Below are 24981 nucleotides of genomic sequence, written 5' to 3'. Positions count from 1 at the left end.
TAGAAACTATAAATATGCTGTGCTTTTTAACCTTTACTAACAAATGTCAATATACAATAAGTTCAAAAAATTTGATTTCAATCACTGGATATTTGGTGGCTTCATATACAACAACAAAATGCAACTGCCAATGTGCTTCAAAAGCCTATGCTTACTTGTTTCCAGAAGAAACACTATACTACAAACCTCTTTGCCAATGCGTCCTGCTCGGTTTCTGCTCGGAGTTGTGGTCGGAGAGTTTTCTTTTAACTTTTCTGGCTGAGAATGTCGTATTCGGATTGTTTTGAGCGATCGATGAGCGGCTGCCATGCATGGAGAGTGGCCATTTGATCGTTACGAAAGTTCGACAGATTCATTCCTGGAAAACAACATGTTGGTGTAGGTGAATTGGGGTTGCACAGAGCATCCTCTTGCAGAACATCTATAATTCTGGTCAGTATGCTGTATGCCAGGTTTCCGAGCACCCGGGAATACGCTTCGAGTATCGAATGTCCAACATCCTATAAGATCAAAGAGAAACTTATAAGATATCTGATTTTAGTATGCCAACAAGAACAGAACTCCCAACTCTAGCATTGTAACGAAAGAATAGAATTCTATTAGGGAATGATCATGGGTTTATAAGTAAGGTAACGAAAGAATAGAATTCTATTAGGGAATGATCATGGGTTTATAAGTAAGGAAAACAATGAGAACTTATGCTCAAAGTAGACAATATCATACCTTTGTGAAGATCCGTGATTCCTAACATAATGCAGTTTTGTTACAGGAAGGGAAATGGTTCCGCTCAAAAAGTTCAATCCACATTTTTATGTTTTCGCTTTTTCCCTCCAAATTGGAGAGCTATTGTGAGATCTCACCTCGGTTGGAGAAGGGAACGAAGCACTCCTTATAAGGGTGTGGACACTTCTCCCTAGTAGACGCGTTTTAAAACCATGAGGCTGATGGCGATATGTGACAGGCCAAAGCAGATAATATTTGCTAGCGGTGGGTTTGGGTTGGCTACAAATGGTATCAAAGCTAAACACCGGATGGTGTGTCAGGGAGGACGCTAGGCCCCTTGAGGGGATGGATTGTGAGATCCCACATCGGTTGGAGAGGGGAACGAAACATTTTTTATAGGAGTGTGAAAACCTCTACCTAATAGACGCATTTTAAAACCTTGAGAGGAAGCCCAAAGAAGGCAATATTTGCTAACGGTGGCTTGGACTATTACAGCTATGCTTTCACGTTATAACGACTTATTATTGTATTTGAAACTACGATATCGACAAAGATCTCAATGTTACAAACTACTAATCTAAATATGAAAAAAGAACGAGAACCACATTTTTATTTAGACAGGAAGCAAAGGCAACGAGACGGAATAAAACATAATCACACGAGTTCGACCGATTGACTCGACGACAAGTAATGAATGCGGAAAGAACTAAGACAAGTACCTTCCCATCTTGGATTTTTGAAACATCAAGAAACGTTTGGGGATGATTTGGATATTTCGATTTGAGTAGCTGTAGGAGAAGCTCTGCTCGATCAGAGAGTAATTTCAGCTTATCCTTCTCAGCCATTGGGTCCTTGACAAAAGGCCAAGCAGTTCGAACTGGAGATTTATTGCCATTTTGTTCAGTGTATTTCTCTTTCAAGGAGAATATTGCAGCTTCCAAGCGGTTAATGGCCTCAAGAGCTCCGTGGTCAGATTTCAGATGAAGCTGATTCAACATGTTCTCAGCTGGCCCAGATTCTGATGTCAAAATCTTATATAGTTCTTCACTGAGGGTTGCTTTTCCAGACTGAAAAATTCATGGTAAACAAAATAGTTAGAAGACAAATTTGAATTGACCAGCCCCTAAATCTGCAACCTATTTATGGAATACCATAAGGAAAGCATCACTTTCATAGAATACAACGTTGCACATGCAGAAGTCGAGATTCGAAAATTTAAGCTATAAGAGAACTAATGTCGGTTAGAAACCATGACTCTCTACAATGGTACGATATTGTCCACTTTGAGCACAGACTCTCTTGGCTTTACTTTTGGTTTCCCCAAAAAGTTTAATGCCAATGGAGATGTATTTCTTAATTATAAACTCATGATCAACCCCTTAATTAGCCAACGTAGGACTCCTTTCCCAACAATCCTCCCCTCGAACAAAGTACACGATAGAGCCTCCCTAAGACGTTTGGAGCACTTGAACAGCCTCGCCTTAGTCAAGGCTTGACTCCTTCTCTAGAGCCCTCGAACAAAGTATACCCTTTGTTCGACACTTGAGTCACTCTTGACTACAATGTCTACTCTTGACTACAATGTCTTATCTGTTGTGTGCTCAAGTTAGGCAAAAAAAAATCATCAATTATGAAAATCTATACATGCGGCCAGACACAAACTCATCTGAAAGCCCATAATAAAAATTATGGATAAGAACTTATTCATGGTTATTAGCAAATATATTTGCATTGTATAAGAGAATAGAGAATGCTCACAGCTCGGACTGCCTCTCTTATGACAGTTGGTACGGGCATTTCACAAAGAACACTTTCATTGATGGATTTGGCAGCTTTGAATACTTGATGTACAACCCGGCCATGGTAGAGCAATTTCTTCCTCTCATTCTCAGATAGCCCAATGGATGGTACTTGCGGTATTGGAAGCCACCACCTCGTGCTTTGGCCCATACTCTTGCTTTTTCCTTCAGCCCTGCTACCTACTTCTGTATACCAAAACTCGGTCTTCACCATTGAATCCAGTGTACCCTGTAATAAAGATGTAGTTCAGGGAATTGAGCTATAGTTTTAGCAATAAGAGGGGGAAAAGTAGCAAGAATGGATGTTAATAAAACCCCTTACAATTAACATGGAATCTAACTTCTGAAGAGCGGGAAGATTCATGTGGACATCTCCCCGAACCTTTGGAGTCATTATCTGCGGAAAATTTGTGCACAAAATCTCGTCAATATGAGAGATTAAAAAACATGTTTCAGTGTTCTGATTGCAACTAAATCACTACTAACCTCCATCACTCTACCGCTAGTACCATTTTGCTTAGCCGGAACCAATTCCACCATATAGTGGGTAGGAGAGAGCAACCAATCCATTTCCCTTTTCCATTTACTCTTTTTCTCCTCAGGAAGAGGTTCTAATTTCCATAATTCTCCAAAAACGGAGGCTGCAAAACTTTAACCATTATTTCAAGGTTGAAACTGGGAAATGAATGATAAGTATTGAGATATTGAAACAAAAGGGCACATTGAAATGAATAAGAAATGTAATGTATTGTTCACCCGCTAGATTTGTAATGGCATTAGACAAAGACAAGGCAGAGCTCAGCCCTTTCTGCCCTCCTGTGACATCTTCACCAAGCAATAGTTTTGTGAACTTTTCTTTCATTGCTTCCACGTCTGAAACCTGAACAGTGTAATCAGGTTTCTCTTTCATGTAAAAATGTTGAGGGCTTTCTGGTAGTTCCCATTCATCCAAGTCCTGCTCGTCCCTATGCATTGCTAACCATTTTGAGGAGGAAGAACCACAAGCATCCTTGCTTGAAGAACAGCTTGAATCATGATCCTCCAATGAGTCAGTTGTACATTCGTCTGCTCTGCTTGATCTGCTTTCATTTTCGTAGGCTTGATTGTTTAAAACGCAACTCTCAAGACCATTAAAAGTCATAATCCCTGAATTCCACGGAAAAATTATTCGTTAATGATAACTTTAGGTTGGCTTACGTTTAAGCAAACAAGAAATCGAGTAATTTATTAAAAAGATAAAAGATAAAGGCACTTGATCTTAAATATCAAAGCAGTATGATTTTAATTGCTTGTGCTCGTCATTATCCAAATTTTTTTAACTATTCGTTGAACAGGTACACGAAAAACAAGCACATGCAAATGCAAAAGGCTATTCTTTTTTAAATAATTTGGAGTTATAATTGCTTGCAATTATTTCATACCATTTACACAAGCTAAAGAACAAACATGATTGACAAAGTTTAACTGTTTATATCGATTTCTGAGCGATGGGGTTCACTTGTATCTGAAAATAGACAGCCCAAACGAAAGCAGAAACTTCTGCAATTATTGTTGTTTGGACCAAAATCAGATAAATACTAGCATACTGCTTCCAAGAAAGAAGAAGACATCCAGAACTCCTCCAGAGCCAACTGGCTGAAGCACAACACAAAGTCAGTCTTGTCTTTTCTGGCAATTTGGATATTTGTCTGAAGGTATATGTTTGGATGGTATTCACCCAAAAATAAAAACAAAACCAAAATATGGGGAGGAGGAGCATGAAAGCAACGGAAATTAGTGGGATGAATTTGTCCTTTTCGTCTGGCATGTTGGAAGCTCAATGATCCCTAAAATTTTAAATCAATTGCCCAAGATCCACAAGTCGTACAGCCAGACTTTTCTCAACTCTATCATGTCCCCACTTCTATTTTCTTTGTCTACCTGAGCTATATTTACTAAATTACTTTGGAAATGTACCACCCGCTTCAACATGTCCCTTGAGTAAGGCAATGAAATTTCCAAAAAGATTTAGTCCCAAACGCAACGCTGTTTAATAAATAATAAGAAGAAGAAGAAGAAATAATATATTCTATTCAAATTAGAATCTAGGCCGAGATTTGAGGGCATCCGTTGAAAGCTGATTAAATTGGAAACCCAGGAAATCTAAAGTCACGGAGTTCTCACCCGGACACATCACCCATGTGCTTGGCACCAACAAAGTCACATGGAACAATGTCTATTATATTTGTAACAGAGCCTGGAGGGGGTCACTTAGAATCTATAGCAGAACTAAAAGATTTAAATCTTTTAGCACGATTTATATGTAAGAAATGCTCAAAAGAACCATGGATTAGGAAACAAAAACATTCTTTTAAGAAAAAGAAAAAATAGGAGACTAATAGAAAAGGCTCGACAATTTTCTGAAAAGAAAAAAGTACAATTAAGAATAAATAATGAATTATCAGTTCTTTTTCAGCTTGTACTACGCTAAAATGTCCCATAGATGCCCTGAGAATACCCTATCATATCTCTCACATTTTCTAAACATGTACGAAATTTAAAAAACAATAAACAAGGCGCTTATAGACGCTCTAAATCTCATATCAATCCAACAAGCATCTAAAACCTGTCCAAGCGTATGAATGTCCAATAACTCAACAAATACCATTGAACTTTGTCCACTTTTCAAAAATACTCTTATTATTTAAAAATTTGCAATATTGACCTTCAACCTTCCATATATGTTTCGAAAGTACCCTCGGAGTAGGAAAACTTTTACAATGTGGAACAGAAAGTTGATGTTTTTTAAAATTTAATCTAGACAAGCATCTTAGTCACTGTCGCTCAGTTTTAGGCAATAGCCACGTCTATTTTTCGTCCAACATTCTAATTAATTTCTATTACAATGGTAGTTTTGAAATGTTTACTTAAGATCCAAAATAATATTGCAAACTTTTGAAAAAAAAAATGAATATATTTTGAACAAACGATAAATTTTGAGGTTCAAATCAAGAGGCTAATTCAAATTTAGCTTAATAAGACATCTTTTCTCAAAGGTTGAATGTTAATCTAGAAAAAATCAAATCAAAAGGAAAAAAAAAAAAAAAAAAAAAAAGAAACAGCCTCCCAACATTCTATGCACAGTACCAGAAACCCAGCACATTTACGGGTTTTGATGTCCTCCAGTACAATAAATACTGCGTTCAGAATCATAAATGAAGGCACCAGAATTAGCACGGGGCAAACCAATGGGTCTGGTAGGGCTAATAAGAGACGGGAACACTCGGTAGTAATATCTGCCTACCACACCCACTAACCCTTTTCACATGATCCAACCCCCTGGACCCATCGTTTGCCTCGAGCCCTCTTAATTTCTTTACCAAACCCTAACAAACACGTTCTTTACCCTCCACCTGGCCTACCATCGCCCCATTTCTTTTCAAATTCGCCCATAGCCTTTCTTTGCAATAAATAAATTTGAATAAAAAAAATCCTCCGTATCATGTGGACACAGTGAGCATATTTCAAACTGATATAGCTGGTCAAACCATGGTTGAATAAAAAAATGCCACAGTGACATGCGGATTATTCCTAATTTTTCAAATTCAAAACCATGGTACTAACTTTTTGAATCATATAACAGGGAGATTTGTATCAATCAAGAATAAAGTTACTTGAGAAGCTTTTTAACGTGATACTATAATCTAGCTTAGGCCAAAAGTTGCAATAAAGATTGAATTCGATGCTTTTAAAGCCAAATGGTACTGGTGCGTAAAAGAGTAAAGGAGAGCTAAAGGCTTACTCTCTTGTTCGTCCATGTCCAGGCTGATCCCTCGGTCCCTTGTGCAGCAAGCCAGTGTTCTCCGCATCGACATCATCTTGTTATCTTCTTTGGCAACTTTGGGTTATGGAAATTACAATCTATCAATATCACTTGAGGCTTGCAGCAAACAATGTAACAAACAGATCGACGAACACGCGCCCACTACATGATTATTCATCAAGAATTAGTCCTTTCAGATAGAGTAATTTGATGAAATCATGAAACGAGATGACCGTTTTGAAGAAAAAATGTATATACGAAGAATAGCGTAGAAGTTTTAATTCAATCAAACCTGCATTAAACTTCCGTTGGTGTTTCAGCTATATAAGCATGATTAGCATTTGATTTGCTTTTAAAATAATAAGAACAGGAAATCGAAAAAGTCAATAGAATCAAAAAGTAAAAGAAAGATAAAGGGAAAAGGGGGGAAAGGATTATATGAATTTTTTGGGTCCAGAGAAACTGGTAGAAAATGGACTTTAACATCATGATTCAAAGAAAAACAATTGAAAAACCAGTTCTCGAAAATTGCATTTAGGAAACTTAAGGAGCTAAACCGGAAAAGGCACGCACACAAAGCTTGGGCGCCGAGAAAGATCACGAACTTCAATATACTCGCAGTACCGTAGAACTTCAAACAAACCACAAACATCATTTCCTCACCAATATCTCTCCGATTTCTGTAGCTGAAGACAAACTATTCATGAACAATGCGACACGCAAACAAGGCAGTGTAGAAAACAAAAAACAAAACAATCCTAGTGAATCGTGAAGTCTTACAGAAAACAGAAGCGATAAACCAGAGATAAAAATCCTCGAATCAACCATCTCTAGGATCTAGCGCAATTTAGATAAAATGCAAAAGTGAAACCAAGCAACCTGAATCCGAAAGGCCGATGATTTCACAGCGGTGTTTCACGGCGGAGCTGAAGCAGAACATCTCTACAAACTCAACCTCAAAAGCCACGACACCAGAAGCTCCTCGGAGCCCTGAGCGAAGAAATGCACTGCCATTACAGAGCTTCGGAACAGTGAAAATGGCGGATGAGTTTTAGACAGAGAGGGTTAAGAAGGAGAGGATGAAGAAGAGTGACTATTTAGAGAGAGAAAGGAACTGCGTGGAATGGACGTGAACGTGACGTACGGTTTTAGGCACGTGAGGTCACGCGCCAAAACTGCATCTTGGCCGTCCATTGAGACAAATCAAAGTGGGGCTACGCGTTTGTAATTCACGCGCTTCGTATGTGGCACTTGGAAGTCCAGTTGGATTTAAAGTGGGGCCCGCAAAAATAATTTACGCGCCCCGAGCCCGCTTATTGGAATTTTTTTGGCAGTTTCTTATTCCTTTTATTTCTTTAAAAAAAAATTATTTTTAAAATTTTCAATAATATTCTTGTTCAAAAAATTTCAAAAATAGTTTTAATAATTCATTTCAAAAACACTATTAATTTTTTAAAATTTTTATTAATACTCTTTAAACTTTTAAATTTTAAAAAATATCCTTGAATAAAATTTATTAACTAAATTACTAATAATTTAATTATTTGATAAAACAAGGATGGAGAAGAAATTCCAAATTAATTATGAAATTAATTATGAATCTGGGATATACAAATTAAAGGAGATGTGATGTTCTAACTGAAATAAATTTATTTTTGATATGTGATTGTGAAATTACGAAACAAGCCATTGATTCCTATTAGAAATTTGAATTAAAAGAATAAAGAAATTAAAGTTTAAAATAATTTAAATTTTAAAAATAAAAACTGGAATGAAATTAATGAACGGTAAAATGAGTATCACCAATCATAAAAAGTCTAAACAAGGCTTATTAAGTAATGTATTTATTGCCTTCCATTGATGGAATGTTTGATTTATTAATTGATTTAATTAATAATTTAAATATACAAAAATAATAATAATAATAATAATAATAATAACAATAATAAAGTTTAATTATTGTATTGGTCATTCAATTTTAGATTAACTCGACTTTGGTTCTTATACTTTAAAATATGTGTTTAAACATTTACATTTTTTTTAAAAGCCGAAAGATATTAGTGAAAGTTTTTAAATTTTAAGATGTTTTTTAAACAAAATATTATCGAGTTTCGTCTAAAACTAATTGTAAGAGTATTTAAAGTTTTTAAATTTTAAGATAATTTTTAAACAAAATATTATCGTTTTTAAATTTTAAAGTTTAAGAGTACTATTGAAACTTTTAAAAGTGCATTTAAGTTTTTTTTTTTTCTTTCGAGTTTAAGAGTACTATTAAAACTTCTAAAAGTGCATTTTTGAAACAAAATACAATGTGAATAATTTTATTAATTTAGCTAAAATTTTACATCGAACCCACGAACACAACTGATTCCAGCTTGATAATGTTAACGTTTTAATAGCGATTCACATAGGTCCGATCCCGATTGAGGGCCTCTCACCAAAGAAAACAAACACAATGAAGAAGAAAAGAAAAATAAATGGTTGAAGAAAAGGCAATGGCATTGTGAAGATGAATGATCAAAGGACTTGGCTTTTAGAAGCTTTTCATTTTCATTCATTCATTCATTACCCATTTGTTTTAATGCTACAAAACAAAACAAAACAAAGTGGGCTGCCCATTTCCACTTTTCCCTCCACATGCCTTCCATATTCTTCTGTGAATGTTGAGCTTTTATCAAATCTATCAATAATTTATCTATATTTTTTTAGGAAAAAAAAAACAAAAATATTATAAAAAATAATAGAGAAGTGAGAATAAATAATTCTCACCTTCACCTGATATGTTAAATGAATATCTTTAAATCGACATATTGGTTCTGATTAAGACAATTTTCTTCGGGCACCAAGCAATAAATTAACAAAACAATACAAAGTTTTGTCAAGGGATGGTTTCCTTCACTAGCAAGTTTTTTCAAAAAACTTCATATATTACGGTGTGGATGGCAGCTTCATGAGAGCGTTGTTTCTATCTCAAAATAATCAAGTAAGTTACTAATAATTAGGTTCAAATATAGTTTCTTTTTTTTAATAAGTGTGGTCATAAAAAAGAGTGATACTAATACTTTAGTCCCTAAACCATATGAACAAAACACAAAAGCATTAATACTCATCTTAAATTTGATCGACCCTGAAAGAGTATGGAAAAAAAGAGGGCCTACATGAACAAAGATATTCATCTCCAAACTAAATTTATGTCCAAAAGGAATCAAGCAAGGCTAACGTCATTAGAAAAAAGAATTGAATTCGATTAAAGTGGTTTAATTCGCCACTGGTTTGATTCTGTTTGGCTTTCTAATCTTGAACCAAACTCGTTTAGTTCAATCATAATATATTAAGGGATTGGTTTCAAATATTTCATAAAAATAAAATAAAAGCAACCAAACTAAACCAATGAAACATCCCTTACCAGTGGCATTAAAACTGTACATACCTCGTCGAAGAGCCATGGCCCATCTTCCAATCTGTACAAAGCTCGTCCAAGGGCCCAAGCCCAGGCCTACACCCATGGTCCTGTGTTCGATCAAGCCACACCGTGTGTGCTCGTGCAATAGTTGGCTACTGTAGAAGAGAATATCTCCAATTATTTCGTTTTTTGTTTTCTTCCAGAAAAGGGTTCGTAGCCAAATTTCAAGAAATACGAAAAAATAATTCAACAACTCAGGTTTGTTTTCACATGAAGTAAAGAAAAACAAACAGTTCTTACTAAGCTTTTAATAGGTTCGAGGAAACAGAACAAAACTTTAATAAGATTTCCTTTTCATCTATATATGTCATTACAGCTATTTTCTAATATTCACTTCTGAAATAAGACCGACCAAAGGCGTGTAAGTAGTAACAATATTATTATATATATATATATATATATATATATATATATATATACACACAGGAGGCATGGGTGGCATTCCACAGCATAATCAAAATAACAGCTTTTGCAACAGAGAGCCATTTGGTTCCATTATTACCCAAAACCTTCCAAGAAATGAACAGAATTTGTTAACAAATATAACAACTTCACATGCCGTAAACAGAGGAAAAAAGCTGACTTACCTTGGTTAGTTTCCACCCTTTCTTATTGCCGAGTTCAGAAGGTTGTTAGAAAAGCTTACAATACTAAATGCAAGGAGGAGGGTGCACAAAATCCGACGGAAAAAACAAAATCTACAAATTCAAGCAAACCAGTTCATTGGTAAAAAGGAAAAAAAAAAGAATTTATATATTCCATATAACAATCGAGTTATAATGAATTACTCTTCCCAAGATGAGCAAACAGGTTAACAACGACTAAGAAAAAGATGAATAAAAAGCGTGAACAGAAATTAGGACTCTGTGCAATCAACAGATAGATTCCAAGTCAAGTATTCTGAAAAGAAAATGGCCTCGACGGTTTACTAAAATGGCCATCAAAGGGAGTAACGGGTAACTACGAACTTTGCAATTAGAATAATAGCGGATAAGCATCTTGAGAAAGATGCCCAAAAAAAAAAAGTTACTACATATAGAGAATAAAAAGTACCCTCTGAGCTCGGTCGGAAAAGAGCACTAAAAGATTCGACGACGGTGTGGTGCCAGACTGCGAAGTACTTCTATAAAGAAGATGCTAAAAGCAACAGGAGGGAGTACAGAAATTAAAAAAATATAAATATATGTAGTAAAACAAGAAACAACAAAAGTGATTCATTGTTAATGGAATTTTACTCGAAACGCATTGTGAATCCATAGAACAATTGCATAACAGAAGAATCAAGAAAGCCAATGACGCAAACGTGGACCACAGTAATCGCACTGCACAAACCATGATTTGTTCACATTGACAAAAAGCACTTTTAGTTCCTTCCATTACCATTTAATTTTCAAATCAAAGAAGGCGAGAAGAACCGTCACCGAAGTCCGAACAGAGACATCATCAAGCTATAACATAAACAGATTCCGCCAAATCAACAGTAAAAAACACACAGAAACCTTCAACGAGGTAATCAAGTATACTCGTACAAATCAATTAACCATTCTAAATACGCATTAACACAAACAACACCACGCGCAAAGATCAATAAAATCCAGATCGCTCAAGCGAATTCAAACCTTCGAGTTTCGATAACGAACTAGCTCCTATGAGCGATTCTTCCAGATCTTAAAATAGTAAATTACAAGAACGAAAACATCCAAACCTGGAAGAATCTGCATCCGGAAAAAGAAGCAAGATCCATGCAATCTTCATCGCGGTCTCGGATTCAGTTGATGCAAGGCGGGATCCAATTCGCGCGATTATTTCCTCTTACAGCAGAGGAAATTTAAGAGCACAAAATCAAGAAGCGAAGCAGTTCCCGACCTGCACCAAGCGAATTAGAGACCGCCGATGACCCAACCAGAAAAGGGCATAGAGAAAGAGAAATGAAGAACAATCACCACCGAGAGAGAAGAAAAAAGAGAAATTGTTGAGCATTTAAGGCTTGTGAAACCCTATCGAGGAATAGGGATGCTGATTGGGTGGTGCGAAGGTTATATATATATATAGAAGCCACAGACGAATGATATTCTGACACGTGGCAGCATCGATTTTCCTTTTTGGGCTAAATTATAAAAAGGTTAAGCTATGATTTTAGTTTTATTCTCTTTTTAATTAATTTTAAAATTAGTTTACATAATTTTTATTTAAAATTTTTCAAATAATAATAATAATTTTTTATGTAAAAAAATAAAATGTTAACTCTTTTTAAATACAAATATAATATCAAAATATTATTTTTAATCTTATAAAAAATATTGGGTTATAAATATTATTTTTAATCTGATACTTAATTTAAGAATATTTTTGCAACTTTAAATGTAATATTAAATATTTTAAAAATAGATGTTTTTTTTTTTTTTAATCATTTACCTTTTTTTTTAATAAATAAAAATGTATTTTTAGGGATTTTAATAATTAATTTCAAACCAAGCGGGGGCCTCTCTTCCGCGTGAGGAACACTAGACCAAATGGGCATGGATTTTGTATTATTTACGATAATGCCAGGTGAGTATGGTCACAGTAAATGCACGTGCACCTTTTGTTTAATTTTTCATCTCCCTCGTCACTAATTAGTTGAGCTTTGGCTTAAAGACGTTCATTTTACACGTGGCGTTCTGCCTTGAATTGGAAGGGAATTCGTTGTTTGGAGGGTGAATGTAAGAGGGAGTTGAGAACATTTTTTTACCGTTAAATAAATGGGGCCGGAGACGGAATTATATAAATATATATTATTTGGTCGTCTAACTATAGTTTTAATTTATATAGTTTCAAATATTATAATAAATTATTATGGTTTGATCAAACCATTCTAAATAATATTAATTTTAAATTTATCTTTATTATTTTAAAATTTCGATTTATTTCTTTAATTTGATTTATTTTTTAAATTAAGGTAATGCTAAAATGGAATAAGAATCATTTTGGGAGAAATGACAAGAAATTGGAAACAGCTTTGTCCAGCTAATGCTACATGATGACGTGTCCCACTCTTTTTACCTTTTTTAGACTTTCTTTTTTCTAAAAAAAAAAAAAAAAAATACGTAATTTCTTAAATTTATAAAAAAAAAAAAAGTTTTTAACTTTTTAAAGTTAAAATTTTAAAAATATCCTTATTACCTGTATTTTAATAAAATCTTTAATATTTTCAAAATATTTTAACTTTAAAAAGTAAACTTTTTTTTTTAATTAAGAGTATTAAAGAATTTTTCGAAAGTTTAATATTGTTTTTGAAGTGAAATATTCAAAATTTTCGTGTTGTCAATGGCTGCATGACAGATATTCCGGTCTTGCTTGTCTAGAATGTGTTGTCCATGGTTTCATGCTCATTCCAAACCACTTTTACATGCTTTCATCCTAGATAGGTTTGTACCCGTTCACCAAAATTGTGTTTACACCTACAAGGGCTAAAATGTTCCAAGATATATTATAGGGGATATGATTAGTTGTCAACTTCTCTTTACCCGATAGTTATATGCAAAATCTCTTCACCAAAACTCTCTTTCAAAATCTCTCTACATATGTTTTCTAAAACAAGCCGGAGGAAAATAATTTAATGGTATTCTTTTTTTTATTATTAGTTTAAGGGCAAAATGGAATATTTTTAAAGTTTATAATTACTTTTTACGCAAAATATTTTTATCAGTTTATTATTTTCTGAAAGTAAATTGCATACCTCACACGATTTGATTTTTGACATCGCTGCTCGAATGTAATTTATATTTATCTTAAATATTAGATGTTCGTAGAAGATAAAAGACTATTGAAGAATATAATTGAATTTAAACTCAATTTAATTGATTATTGTTATTATTGTCACTAACGTTAACTCAACTCAATAATTTTATGACAAAAAAACAACAAAACTTTTAAATTTTAAATTACAAAATAAGATTTAAAGTTTATTAAAATTATAACCAAAATTTAAATAACGTGGAGTGGAGACAACCATATATATTTTTATTATAAAATTGAATATAATTTAATATTATATAAATTAAAAATACCATGTTTGTTAAACTTTAGTGTGTAATATAAGCAAAAAAAAAAATAAAAAAAAAATAAAAACTAAAATGGTTCATGCTTAATTTTCAATATTTGAATTTTCAGCAAATTTTATAAAATAAAAACAAAATTTCAAAATTTCAAAATTTCAATTGTAAAGATTCTCTTACAAGATTATCTAAAATGTTTATAACAAACCCCAAAAGAGTCATTATTCAAATAAAAAATTTCTAAGTGAAAAGAATTAAAAGCATATGAAATTTCAAGTTAATATACTATTCATAGTCCGAAAAAAAAAGAAGAATAATTCATAAATATATAATTTTTGTGATCTATAAGATCAAACAAACAAATATTCCCACCTTACAAGATCTTCAGACATTTTTGTATTATATGGTGAATGCACGGGTTTTAGACTTGGCAAATGGACGTTACTAATCCAATCAATTAAACAAAGGGTAAGTTAGTCAATTAATATTGTCAATACCTAATTCAATCGTGAATAACACGATTTAAATAAGAATAACACGAAAATTTCCTACTTCTCACCCAATAAAGAAATCATATCATATTTAAATAAGAATAATCTTGAAAAATATAAAATTATAGATAAATTTAAAAGAACCAATAAAGTATACCTTATTTTCAAGCGACTCAATCAGAGTAACAAAGCTAGGAACAATTCTATGTAACAAAGCTAGGAACAATTCTATGTTAAGCAAAACATATGTAAAACGACTTGTATTGATCCATAAGAATAGTTTCCGCCCTTAGAAACAATTTGAGTCAAGTAAGTAACATAGTCCTGCCACAAAGGAATATAGAACATTACATCAGTACTCGTTTATTATGAGATAGTTATGATGAAAAGCTATTTTATAAGAACTTGTTAATATCTAAACTAACTTATCAAGGATTAGGGTTCAAATTGTTCGGAAAAAAAGCCTAGTATTTGTATGAGCGTCATTACACTTTCGTAAGAAAATTCTAAGCAACAAATATACACACAATTATTTTCTAACTTGTCACAGCCAAAGAAATCAATTAAAAACAACAAATAATACATTTTTTTCAAATTATATTTATGAACTTTGAATGCAATAGTCAGAGATATTTGTAAAGTAAAATTGGAAAAAGAAAAAAAAAATGACGACTTTGAAAGGGTCTATACAATAATGTGATGGAAGTTGTCAAGCAATTCACATAGCAATTTCTGTCCCATTTGTTTTATCTATTGACTTTTCAGTCTCCCTCTTTGAAATTTGGGACCAGAAACTTTAATCAAATTTCCCATCACTCAGCCCTACCAACCCAACATGAACTACGCCAAACTTTTCATTTTTAATCAAAGAATATTCTCTCTATTCGTATGAGGTCTTTTGGAGAAGCCCAAAGCAAAACGATGGAAGCTTATGCTCAAAGTGGACAATATTATACCATTGTGGAGAATCGTGTTCGTCTTACATGATATCAAAATCATACCCTAAACTTAACCATGTCAATAGAATTCTCAAATGTCAAATAAAGGACTCCAAAAGAAAAGGAAGTCGAGCCTCTAGTAAAAAATGACTAAGACTCCAAAAAGAAAAAGGAGTCGAGCCTCGATTAAGGAGAGGTGTAGTTTGTTCGAGGGGAGATGTTAAATGAAAGTCCTACCTCGGCTAATTTAGAGAATGGTCATGGATTTATAATCAAGGAATACTCTCTCCATTAAAGCTCAAAGTGGACAGAATTATACTATTGTGGAGAGTCGACTTCGGCAAACAATAATAAACTAATTTTAACATTGACCCATGTAAACCCTACCAACTAATTTTATTCAAGGCCTTTCTTTTAAATATTATGCAAATCTAGTATGAAAAGATTTCAATCCCTCTCAATAATATGGTTGAGTGAGTAATTTACCTAAAAAGTTCAGTCAAATCCATATACAATAATAACCAATGAAAGGCAATGATACCTCGTTTAAACACTCCATAGTGATACCTTAGAGTATTTCTCCGCTTCGTAACATGTATATCCTCGACCGACTACAACACAAGACGTCAGCCTAAACACAGTTCAAACATTATGCAAACACTCAATAGTGATACCATAGAATTTTTTTCCTTTGAAACATGTATTATCCTCGACCGACCACGATATAACACGTTAGCCTAAACCCAATTCAAACATTATGCAATATGGTGTACCATGCAAGAACCAAATGACACAATTAACCCTATCGAATAGGAACTAATATTTCGACCAAGTTCAACTAGCAAAGCATCACCATCTAGTTAAAACTTCTAGCTGATTACGACACTTCTCAACTCAACCAATAATTTAGAGTATCAAGGAGTTATCTTCAATATTGTGCTTATTAGCAAAGAGTAATAAAGAACAAAAACTGGTCCCCAGAGCATTTTAACTGACAAGTCGGCCAACCAATATCTCAAGAATAAAGACAATGAGAGGAAAAGTAATGTGGCAAAATACAAGCCAAGCATCCAAAACCAAACATTTAATGAATCAAAGCACAGACCTAAATCAAGAAGAATCCACTTTTGAGTCTAAAGCTTAAGACAAAACTGTGGACTTTATTCAATGAACAGCCCCAGCCACACATCTGTCCTTCCATTCAAAACAATTATAACAACAATTTAAAGTCCCATTCGGATTGGTTATACTCATTTCTTTGGAAGAAAGGCCTTCATAATATGGTAGGTATGGTTGTCAACAACAACCACCCGACCCGACCCATGTAGGCCAGCAAAAGCACACACGACTTCAACCTTTAAAAAAAAAAAACTAAAAATGACTTAGATTTATCTTACTCTCGAAATGTATTACTTTTAATGTATGTGTATTACTATTCAGAATATTCAATACGTATCCAATAATTATCCGAGTTGTATGTTTTTTTTTATAATATGTTAGGAATCACGAACCTCCACAATAGTATGATGTTGTCTACTTTGAGCATAAACTCTATGGTTTTGCTTTGGGCTTCCCCAAAATGCCTCATACCAATGGAGATAGTATTCTTTACTTATAAACCCATGATCTTCCTCTTAATTAGCCCACGTGAGACTGGACTACTCTCTCAATAATCCTCAACCTAATATGCATTGGTTGAATATTCAACTAAAGTATAGATAGTAAATAACTTTCTAATATTTAGAAGACAAGTCAAATAAATACTAAATACATATCCAACTAGTTTGTTTGCTTTACCTGCTGAAATTATGGTAGTGAAGATGAGCATCAGCACCCACGGCTTGATCCAATGATAGAGCCCAATACATCATAAAAGTCCCCAAATGTGATGACTCATAATTGTGGGCTTTCTATATAGAAACTTAATCAATTGCATAAAGCTTGGAAAGACGTGAGAACGGATCACTCATAGTCAGAGAAGAAGTGAACAAATAAATAAGTTACATTAAAGTAGATAGTCTAACCCATGTACAAGTTATAAACAATATTGAAAATTCACATTGAGATCATGGTAAAGATGAATAAACAACTTTTAAACCCCTATGTATCGCATGCTACGTGGAAAATTCACGACTAGAAGATAAAGTTTTATGATCCAATGTCTAATGGGATTAGGTGATGTACCTCTCGAGTTGCAGGAAGTAGTTTAGAATGGATCAGAAAATGGAGAAACCAAACCATTCCACTATTTGTCCAACAAACCTCGAGGTCAGAGGAACAAGCAAACGAGCAATATTTGGCAGCATCGGGTAAGCAAGTATTCCAAGTATGAACCAGTTGAAGCTCAAAAGAGCAACAGCATCCAAGGCAGGTTTATTCTTTATGGTCGTGAAAAACTCAACAACGCTCTTTAATGAGATGCTAACCACAAACAAGAGTGCCATAACCAGGCACAAGTGAGACTCTTCAGCTTTCCATATAATCATTCCAACCAAAAGTGACAACAAGGTACTTAATAGACTTCGGGAAATCGCAATCTCTCTCTGTTCATCAAGAGTTTTGGCGACATCTTTATCATCTTCATCTTTTGATACTTCAGAACTAAGAGAGCGGAGACCAGATTTTAACCCAGATTCTAAAAGTTCGATCAATCTTGCTTTAGGTATATTATCGTCTTTCCAAATATACCTCTGTCCACTTCTTATCAGAACTATGATAAGTGACTCTCAGTTTCAATCTTCCACAATGTCATTATGACATTTAGGGCAGGATTTAGTACAGCAGCTAGAGCTTAAAGAAGTTATGACAGGTCATTACCTCACTTTCTAAGTGTGAAATTTTGTCGGTCGCCTTCAATTCCACCACCTTCTGCTCTTTCGTAGCAGCCTGAAAATGTTTTTGGAACTCCTTTCTTTCCCACAACATTTTCAAACTCAATTTCCAGAAATTGCAAATTTTGTTGCAACTGCACAAAATCAGTCACTATCGAGAAAAAAAAATCTAATTCATAAATGACCAGAATAAGTCTAAGCAGCCTACTTGGTACTCCAATACTCCAATTACTTCATGAATAGTAGAGATCCCAAAAGCCACCAACAGACAATACTGGAACAAAATCTAATTCATAGATGGGAACTTTCTGCTGTAATCATACAAAAAATATATGAGACTGACAAAGAAAAGAAAAATGGATAAACAAATGCTTGAACAATAACTCTCCAGTTGACTGGTAATAATTGAAAAAAAAGTTCAAATTATTGTTTCAATAACTCACGTTGCAAAGAACTCAATGGTTAGTTTCTTCATCCCTTTCCAAGTTCTGAAAACCTTATTGACATAATTTTTCTGCTATGAATATTAAGGATTCCCAACTAAATTCCGATCGCTGGTTACAATTGTAATTATTTGATCTTTTCAAATTTTACCACTTCAATACCATATCCATTTATAGCTAGAAAACTTGTAAAAATGTGTCATGTAAGTGTACTTTGAGTACCCAGCTAACTGCTACACGCAAGCAAACGACAATCACCATAATGTTGCATATAAAAATTTAAGTCTAAAACGACTACAGTAGGTTGAAGAATATTTTCTTTGAACATATTTTTCTCAAGAGACATATCTAGAACCAAAACAGAAAAAAGAAAGCCAAAGAAACACAGAAATCATAAGTGAACAAGAACATAAGGCAATCAGTAAACAATAGGTCAAGAAGGCTAACCTGCCTTTCCCTCTGTAAAGCAACTACAGTTCGTCCAGGAAGAGAGACGAACGCAATTATCCACATCAAAGTGGTCCAAAATATTTTCAAGTGAAAACTGACCAAGGTCTTCAACAGCTCCAACCAAGTTTGAACAACAACAACAAAGGTTTTAAAGATAAATGAGCACGTACGTATGAAAAACGAGAAAGATCTCGTGACCAAGAATATTGTGATATTCAGAAACTCAGAAAGCAAGGCCATTGAACCCACCAGTACCACTACCACTACCTTTCTTGCTAAACTACATGCCAACAACTTTTCCTGAAGGCTGTAACTCTGCATAACAAACAAAACCCTTCAACCAAACTGGACCCATGAAAGTCATAATAAATCTTGATATCAATTAAGCAGGTAAAAAATTAATACCAAATTTCCTCAAAAGCTGCACATTAGTTTGTGTGGTAGACGCAATTATTTCCCAATCTGGCACAGAATCTCATGACGAGAAGAACATGAGAACAAAAAGATAATCGACCATATTGTTAATCGAATCTCAAAACTTTATAATAACATAAATGTTGTTCCCAACTTCAGAGTGCAACACAGGGGGGAGAGACAAAACTGCTCTATTTCAAAACAAAATTTATAGGGTTCTGAAAATAATTTTTTACACCAGATTCTTTCTACAAAGCAACTCAAAATCTTCTTAAGAATAAGCAATTAATAACCATAATATTGATTATTTAAAACGTACGAAATTGAATTCACTGAAAAAAGAGCGACAGATACGAGTAAAGATTGTTGGAAAAAAAAAAAAAAAAACGTCCAACACATTTTCTCGTGATTATATCAGAGAAAATGAACTATCGAGTGTCCCGTCCATCAATTTTCCCTTCCTTCTTCGTCTTCCACCTCTCAAATTTTCATACATCACACACAAACCGAACGAACCTAAATACAGAGTACGATTGTTTCGTGTTTAGACTAAAGACATCATTCCTATATCATAATGGATCAAAAAACGATGCAAATCAAAAGAGTAAAGGAAATTAATGAAAGCGAGTTAATAATAGCGATACGATGAAGCAAGAAGCTTACAGTTAAAAGGAGAATGCAGGCGAATTAAAGCACGAGAGAATCGCAACCAAAAGGTAATGCTAGAGAAAGAGAAACTCTGCATGCGAGAGAATCTTGATATTGAACGAGAAAATGGCAACCGGTCATGGAAGCATCTCCATGATTGACACGGACCAGAAATGGTGATGAATCTTGGAGGGAAATTTAACCATTCGCGGTTAGGTTAATTCCGATTGTTAGTGCCATTTATTTAATTAAAAAAAAAAAAAAAACAAAATAAAATGCCATTTCATCTCTTTAACTTATTTTTAAATATTTAATTAAAATTTATAACTCAAACTTTTATAAATATTTTGAAAAAAATATCTTCTTAAATAATTTTTTTTATAATATTTTAAAATTAATAATAAATTTAGGTCAATGGACGAGACCTTGAAAGCAGCTCTTTCAAGTGTCAGTAGTAGACGTTCTGTCAATCGAGGAAAGTTTTTTGAGACAACACTTACAGATATCAGAAGTGAGAATGCTGACATGAGTAACGAGAAATCCTGTGAAATACACGACCGCCTGCCCGTGGAAGGCTTTCTACGTTCAGTCAATCTACGCAGAGTGAAACGGTCCCTAAGAAACTCCCGAAAGGACTGTCGTCCGATGGGTACACGAAAGTGATTCAACCCAATATAGTTAGGAACTCATAATTTATTTAAACCCAACCCTACCCACATAAATTCATAATCTAATCCAAAATGTACGGGTTTAGTTGTATATTTATAAATTAATATGGGCTAGTTGACTGCTCTCATTTGAATGCAACGTAAACAAGAGCATAGACGATGTTCCTGTTTGTATCCAGGTTGGTTGGGTTGGTGACTCGTGGAACCCACAAGTTCATAACCCAGCCCAATTTTTGAGTTGGGTTGGGTTTGTTTGTCGGGTTGTCATTTATTTATTTTAAAAAATATATTTATCTACCATGTAATTAAAAATTTACAAAATTAAAATATCAAATATTCAAAAGTCACAATGCACGGCTTACATTAAGGACAAACCTTGAAATTTTTTAATATTCATAATAACCTTATGTAAGCTCGTTGGATGAAAGTTACACCAGTTAATTTAGGGAATGATCATAAGTTTATAATCAGATAATACCATTTCTATTGGTATGAAGCCTCTCGGGGAAGCCCAAAGCAAAGCCATGAGAGCTTATGCTCAAAGTGGACAATATCATACCATTATGGAGAGTCGTGTTCATCTAACATGGTAGCCCTAAATCTAGCGTTGTCAATAGAGTCCTCAAATGTCGAACAAAGGACTCTAAAAGTAGAGCGTAAAGTCCCACATCGACTAATTTAGGGATGAAAGCCATGAGAACTCATACTCAAAGTGGACAATATCATACCATTGTGGAGAGTCGTATTCATCTAACAAAGGTATGGTAGGGGATGAAAGTCCCACGTCGACTAATTTAGGGATGAAAGCCATGAGAGCTCATACTCAAAGTGGACAATATCATACTATTCCATGAGAGCTCATGCTCAAAGTGGACAATATTATACCAATGTGGAGAGTCGTATTCATCTAACAAAGGTACGGTAGGGTTGGAAAAAAATAAAAATAAAAGCTTAGATATTATTTTGGAAAATAAAATAATAATAATAAAAAAGATACTAACAATAATCTGAGGTTTATACGTACTTATACTAGCCCGATCTTAACGAACGGCGGAGATTTGTTTCTTTTAAAATTTCCAAATTAAAATTTTTAAGTTTTCTGCAAATTACTTATTCCTCGAAGAGCAGGGCGCGGGAATGTAGCTTCCATTGCGCGGGTAAAACCTGAGATGGCAGTTCAAACGGCACCAAAACTTCAGCGGTCCAAGAACTCCCACTCTCCATCGAGTTCTCGAGCTTCCTTTCAGATCGAACTGCATCAGATTCCTCTTCAGCGACCAGCCTAGATGCTGCATCTGCGTTGGATTTAGCGGAATCGCCGACGATTCCACTAAGAAGTGCAAATCCAGGTAACTCATTTTGTTCACTTTGAACGGTCGGTGAGCCACCAGTGATGCGATTTCTATGCCGTCGAAGATAAGGACGAAATCGGTATGTGAGAAGCTTGCGTGTGCTCTAGCATTTTGATTCTCGGCTCGGACGACGATCTTCATCTGGACTTCAAGCAAGCCGGTTCTGCTGCTTCGGATTCTGTCGAGATGTCCGTCGGTTACGCTGATTGTAGGCACCCTAGGGCGGATCGTTACATAGCCGATGAAAATGACGATGCCTGCGATTATCACTGCTAGGGCTATGGCAGCACAGATTATGCCGGCAATCCAAATCAGGGGATGAGTATGCCGCTTTAGGCTGGATAAGAAATTTGGTGGCATTTGAGATCGATGCAATTTCTCATAAACGGATTGCAATTGAGTGACACGAAAGAGAACAAAAAAAAAAAAAAAAAAGGTGAAGGTATATTTGAATCAGCAGCTGATATCACTCTTAACCACTTTGTTGTGTTGCAGAGCTCAATTTTAGACATGGCCGAGGAGAAACACTGAAGAAGGAATGCAAACTTATCAAAAAGTCGTTGCAATGGGCGGCGAAGGTTTAGGTATCTTCCTTTCCTTCTTTTAACGCATCTAAAAACTAAAGAACTACTGTTAGAGCATATTTTGTTATCTGAGAATTTATTCAAAGCTTTGTCGAGTGATGGTTTCCTTCAATTATATGTGCAGAATTATTTATTGGATCCTTATTAATGCTAAAATCAACTATACTGATTAGATCGGAAACATACAGTATCAAATTTGATTTTATTTTTGTACTTCTGTTTTTAAGAACCGTAGTCATAACCTTTTCTTTGCTATGATACATTTTAGGAAAAATTATTGAGTTTAGTTTTTCAATATACATTTTTATGTTTGAATTTGTGTTTAGTTCTTATTTGGTCCTTAGATTTCAAAACTTGTTGAGGATTATTGGGACGTTGGTTAATTTAGTGGAAGATCATGGGTTTATAAGCGTGTAATACTATCTCCATTGGTATGAGACCTTCTAGGGAAGCCCAAAACAAAACCACGAGAGTTTATGCTCAAAGTGAACAATATCATATCATTGTGGAGATCCGTGATTCCTAACATGTATCAGAGCCATGCCCTAAACTTTGCCATGTCAATAAAATCCTCAAATGTCGAACAAAGGGTGTACTTTGTTCGAGGGCTCCAAACAAAGGAGTCGAGCCTCGATTAAGGGGAGGTTTATAAGTGGAATACTATCTCCATTGGTATGAGGTCAATCTCAAAATGGACAATATCATACCATTGTGGAGATCCGTAATTCTAAAACTAAAGTTTCGATTTTAGTTTTCATTTAGTATTTTATGTTTCAAGTTTTACACCTTTACTCAAGAATTCTCATTGATGCTCACTTTTGGTCATTTACATTCATTTTCTATGAACTAATTCAAACAAGCATCAAAACTTAGGATTAAAAGTAAGTATTCATAGTGAAAAACATACGGATAAAAATGTAAAATTCTAAAACCAAGAACTAAATGGAAACTATAACTCAAAACTGAAGGTAAGAATCTAAAATTTTGATACTCAGGAATTAATGACTATATACATAGTTTAGGAACGAAAAAGTTGTTTGTGCCAGGACTGTTTTCCAAATTTTCCAATGAAGGCGTAGAAATACCTATTTTAAACGTACATATATTTGATTTTTTCTGTGAGTGGAATCATTTGAAGCTATTTTCATTTTTTTTTTTTTTTGGTCCTAAGATTTTCAGAGATCCATTTTCACATTAATCTAGATGACTTCTTTGTACGTTTAATTATCATTGGTATTTTAAAAAGTAACTTGTTTCATTACTTGAATGATACATAATAATTGGACCTATTATTTCAACTGAATTTCTCTCTTTTTTACATACTTTGCTTTAGAAGGTAAAATACCTAACTTATACTGTAATTTTCTAGCTGTTCCTCTTATTGCCCGTTACCACCAATTGGAATGCAGACACAGAGGATTTATCTTAAATATAAAGCCTCGCAGCTTTCAGGAGAATGGAAGGACATCTGAATGCTACAACAGGTAATAGCTTTTAAATATCAGATGATTCTTTCCATTTAAATGATTTAAATTGTCTTTCTTGGACTTTTTCTTTCGAATCGTCTATAAGGAGAGATTTTCACACCATTATAAGACGTCTACTAGAAAGAGGTTTCCACACCCTTATAAGTAATGCTTCGTTCCTCTCTTCAACCAATGTGAAATCTCACAATCCACTTTTTTGGGGTCCAATGTCCTCATTCGCACATCGGTCGATGTTTGACTCTGATATCATTTGTAAGAGCTCAAGCCCCATTAGCAAATATTGTCATATGTGAGCTTTTCTTTTCCTTTCCGGCTTTCCCTTAAGATTTTGAAATGGATTTATTAGGTAGAAATTTTTACACCCTTATAAGTAACGTCTCGTTCCCTTCTCCAATCAATGTGGTATGAGACATAAACTTTAACAATAATTTCATTGCACTTTACTGCTACCTTCTCTAAGAATGAGGACTAAGTCAAAAAGATGGGGCAAGAGCATGTAATAGTTAAAAAAAAAAAGAAAAGAAAAGAAAAGAAAAGAAAAAGAATCTGTTAAGGTAAAGTAGTGAAATTGTAGAGGTCAAAATGATTCATGCAGAAGTGGTAATCTTGCTTGCCTCAAAATGATCACTAATGATACCGAGAATGGATGTACAGTATTGGTGGTTATCATTAGAATGGAAGAGTGGGTATCAATAAAGAATTTTCGATCAAGCACATCATCAAGCTCCTAAGAGTTAGGAATCATTACTCTTTACAATGATATGATATTGTCCAATTTGAACGGCCTCATATCAATGGAGATGCATTTCTTGTTTATAAAACCTAACAATTCTCAACAATCCTCTCCTCAG

The 24981-nt window shown here is 34.2% G+C and overlaps 1 protein-coding gene, 1 long non-coding RNA gene and 1 other non-coding gene across 6 annotated transcripts; all 3 read right to left on the bottom strand.

Moving 5' to 3' along the window:
• LOC111788838 (rop guanine nucleotide exchange factor 14-like) lies at positions 1-7426 on the bottom strand. Its single transcript, XM_087121688.1, is given in 10 exon segments — positions 1-246; positions 248-286; positions 288-500; positions 1443-1790; positions 2482-2751; positions 2845-2919; positions 3009-3163; positions 3279-3668; positions 6304-6486; positions 7204-7426. Coding segments are annotated over 9 exon segments (1731 nt in total). The 5' UTR covers positions 6380-6486; positions 7204-7426; the 3' UTR covers positions 1-81.
• A 2122-nt stretch (positions 7427-9548) lies between these two features.
• On the bottom strand, positions 9549-11792 carry LOC111787603 (uncharacterized). Of its 4 annotated transcripts, XR_015419602.1 has the most exons (4): positions 11493-11792; positions 10841-10924; positions 10375-10485; positions 9549-10296 (listed from the first exon to the last, which is right to left on the bottom strand). It is a non-coding gene; the product is annotated as an uncharacterized LOC111787603 (long non-coding RNA). The 4 variants fall into 4 exon arrangements; XR_015419593.1 differs by having other exon boundaries at positions 9549-10485; XR_015419597.1 differs by lacking the exon at positions 10841-10924.
• A 4870-nt stretch (positions 11793-16662) lies between these two features.
• Positions 16663-20253, bottom strand: LOC111787648 (uncharacterized). The gene is made up of 5 exons (XR_015419194.1): positions 20055-20253; positions 19383-19439; positions 18975-19292; positions 18041-18218; positions 16663-17976 (listed from the first exon to the last, which is right to left on the bottom strand). It is a non-coding gene; the product is annotated as an uncharacterized LOC111787648 (transcript).
• Positions 20254-24981: the final 4728 nt, after the last annotated feature.

Source organism: Cucurbita pepo, chromosome 2 (assembly GCF_057944985.1).
Source record: "Cucurbita pepo subsp. pepo isolate OVF chromosome 2, ASM5794498v1, whole genome shotgun sequence".
NCBI lineage: Eukaryota > Viridiplantae > Streptophyta > Magnoliopsida > Cucurbitales > Cucurbitaceae > Cucurbita > Cucurbita pepo.
This window is presented reverse-complemented; position numbering and strand designations above follow the sequence as displayed.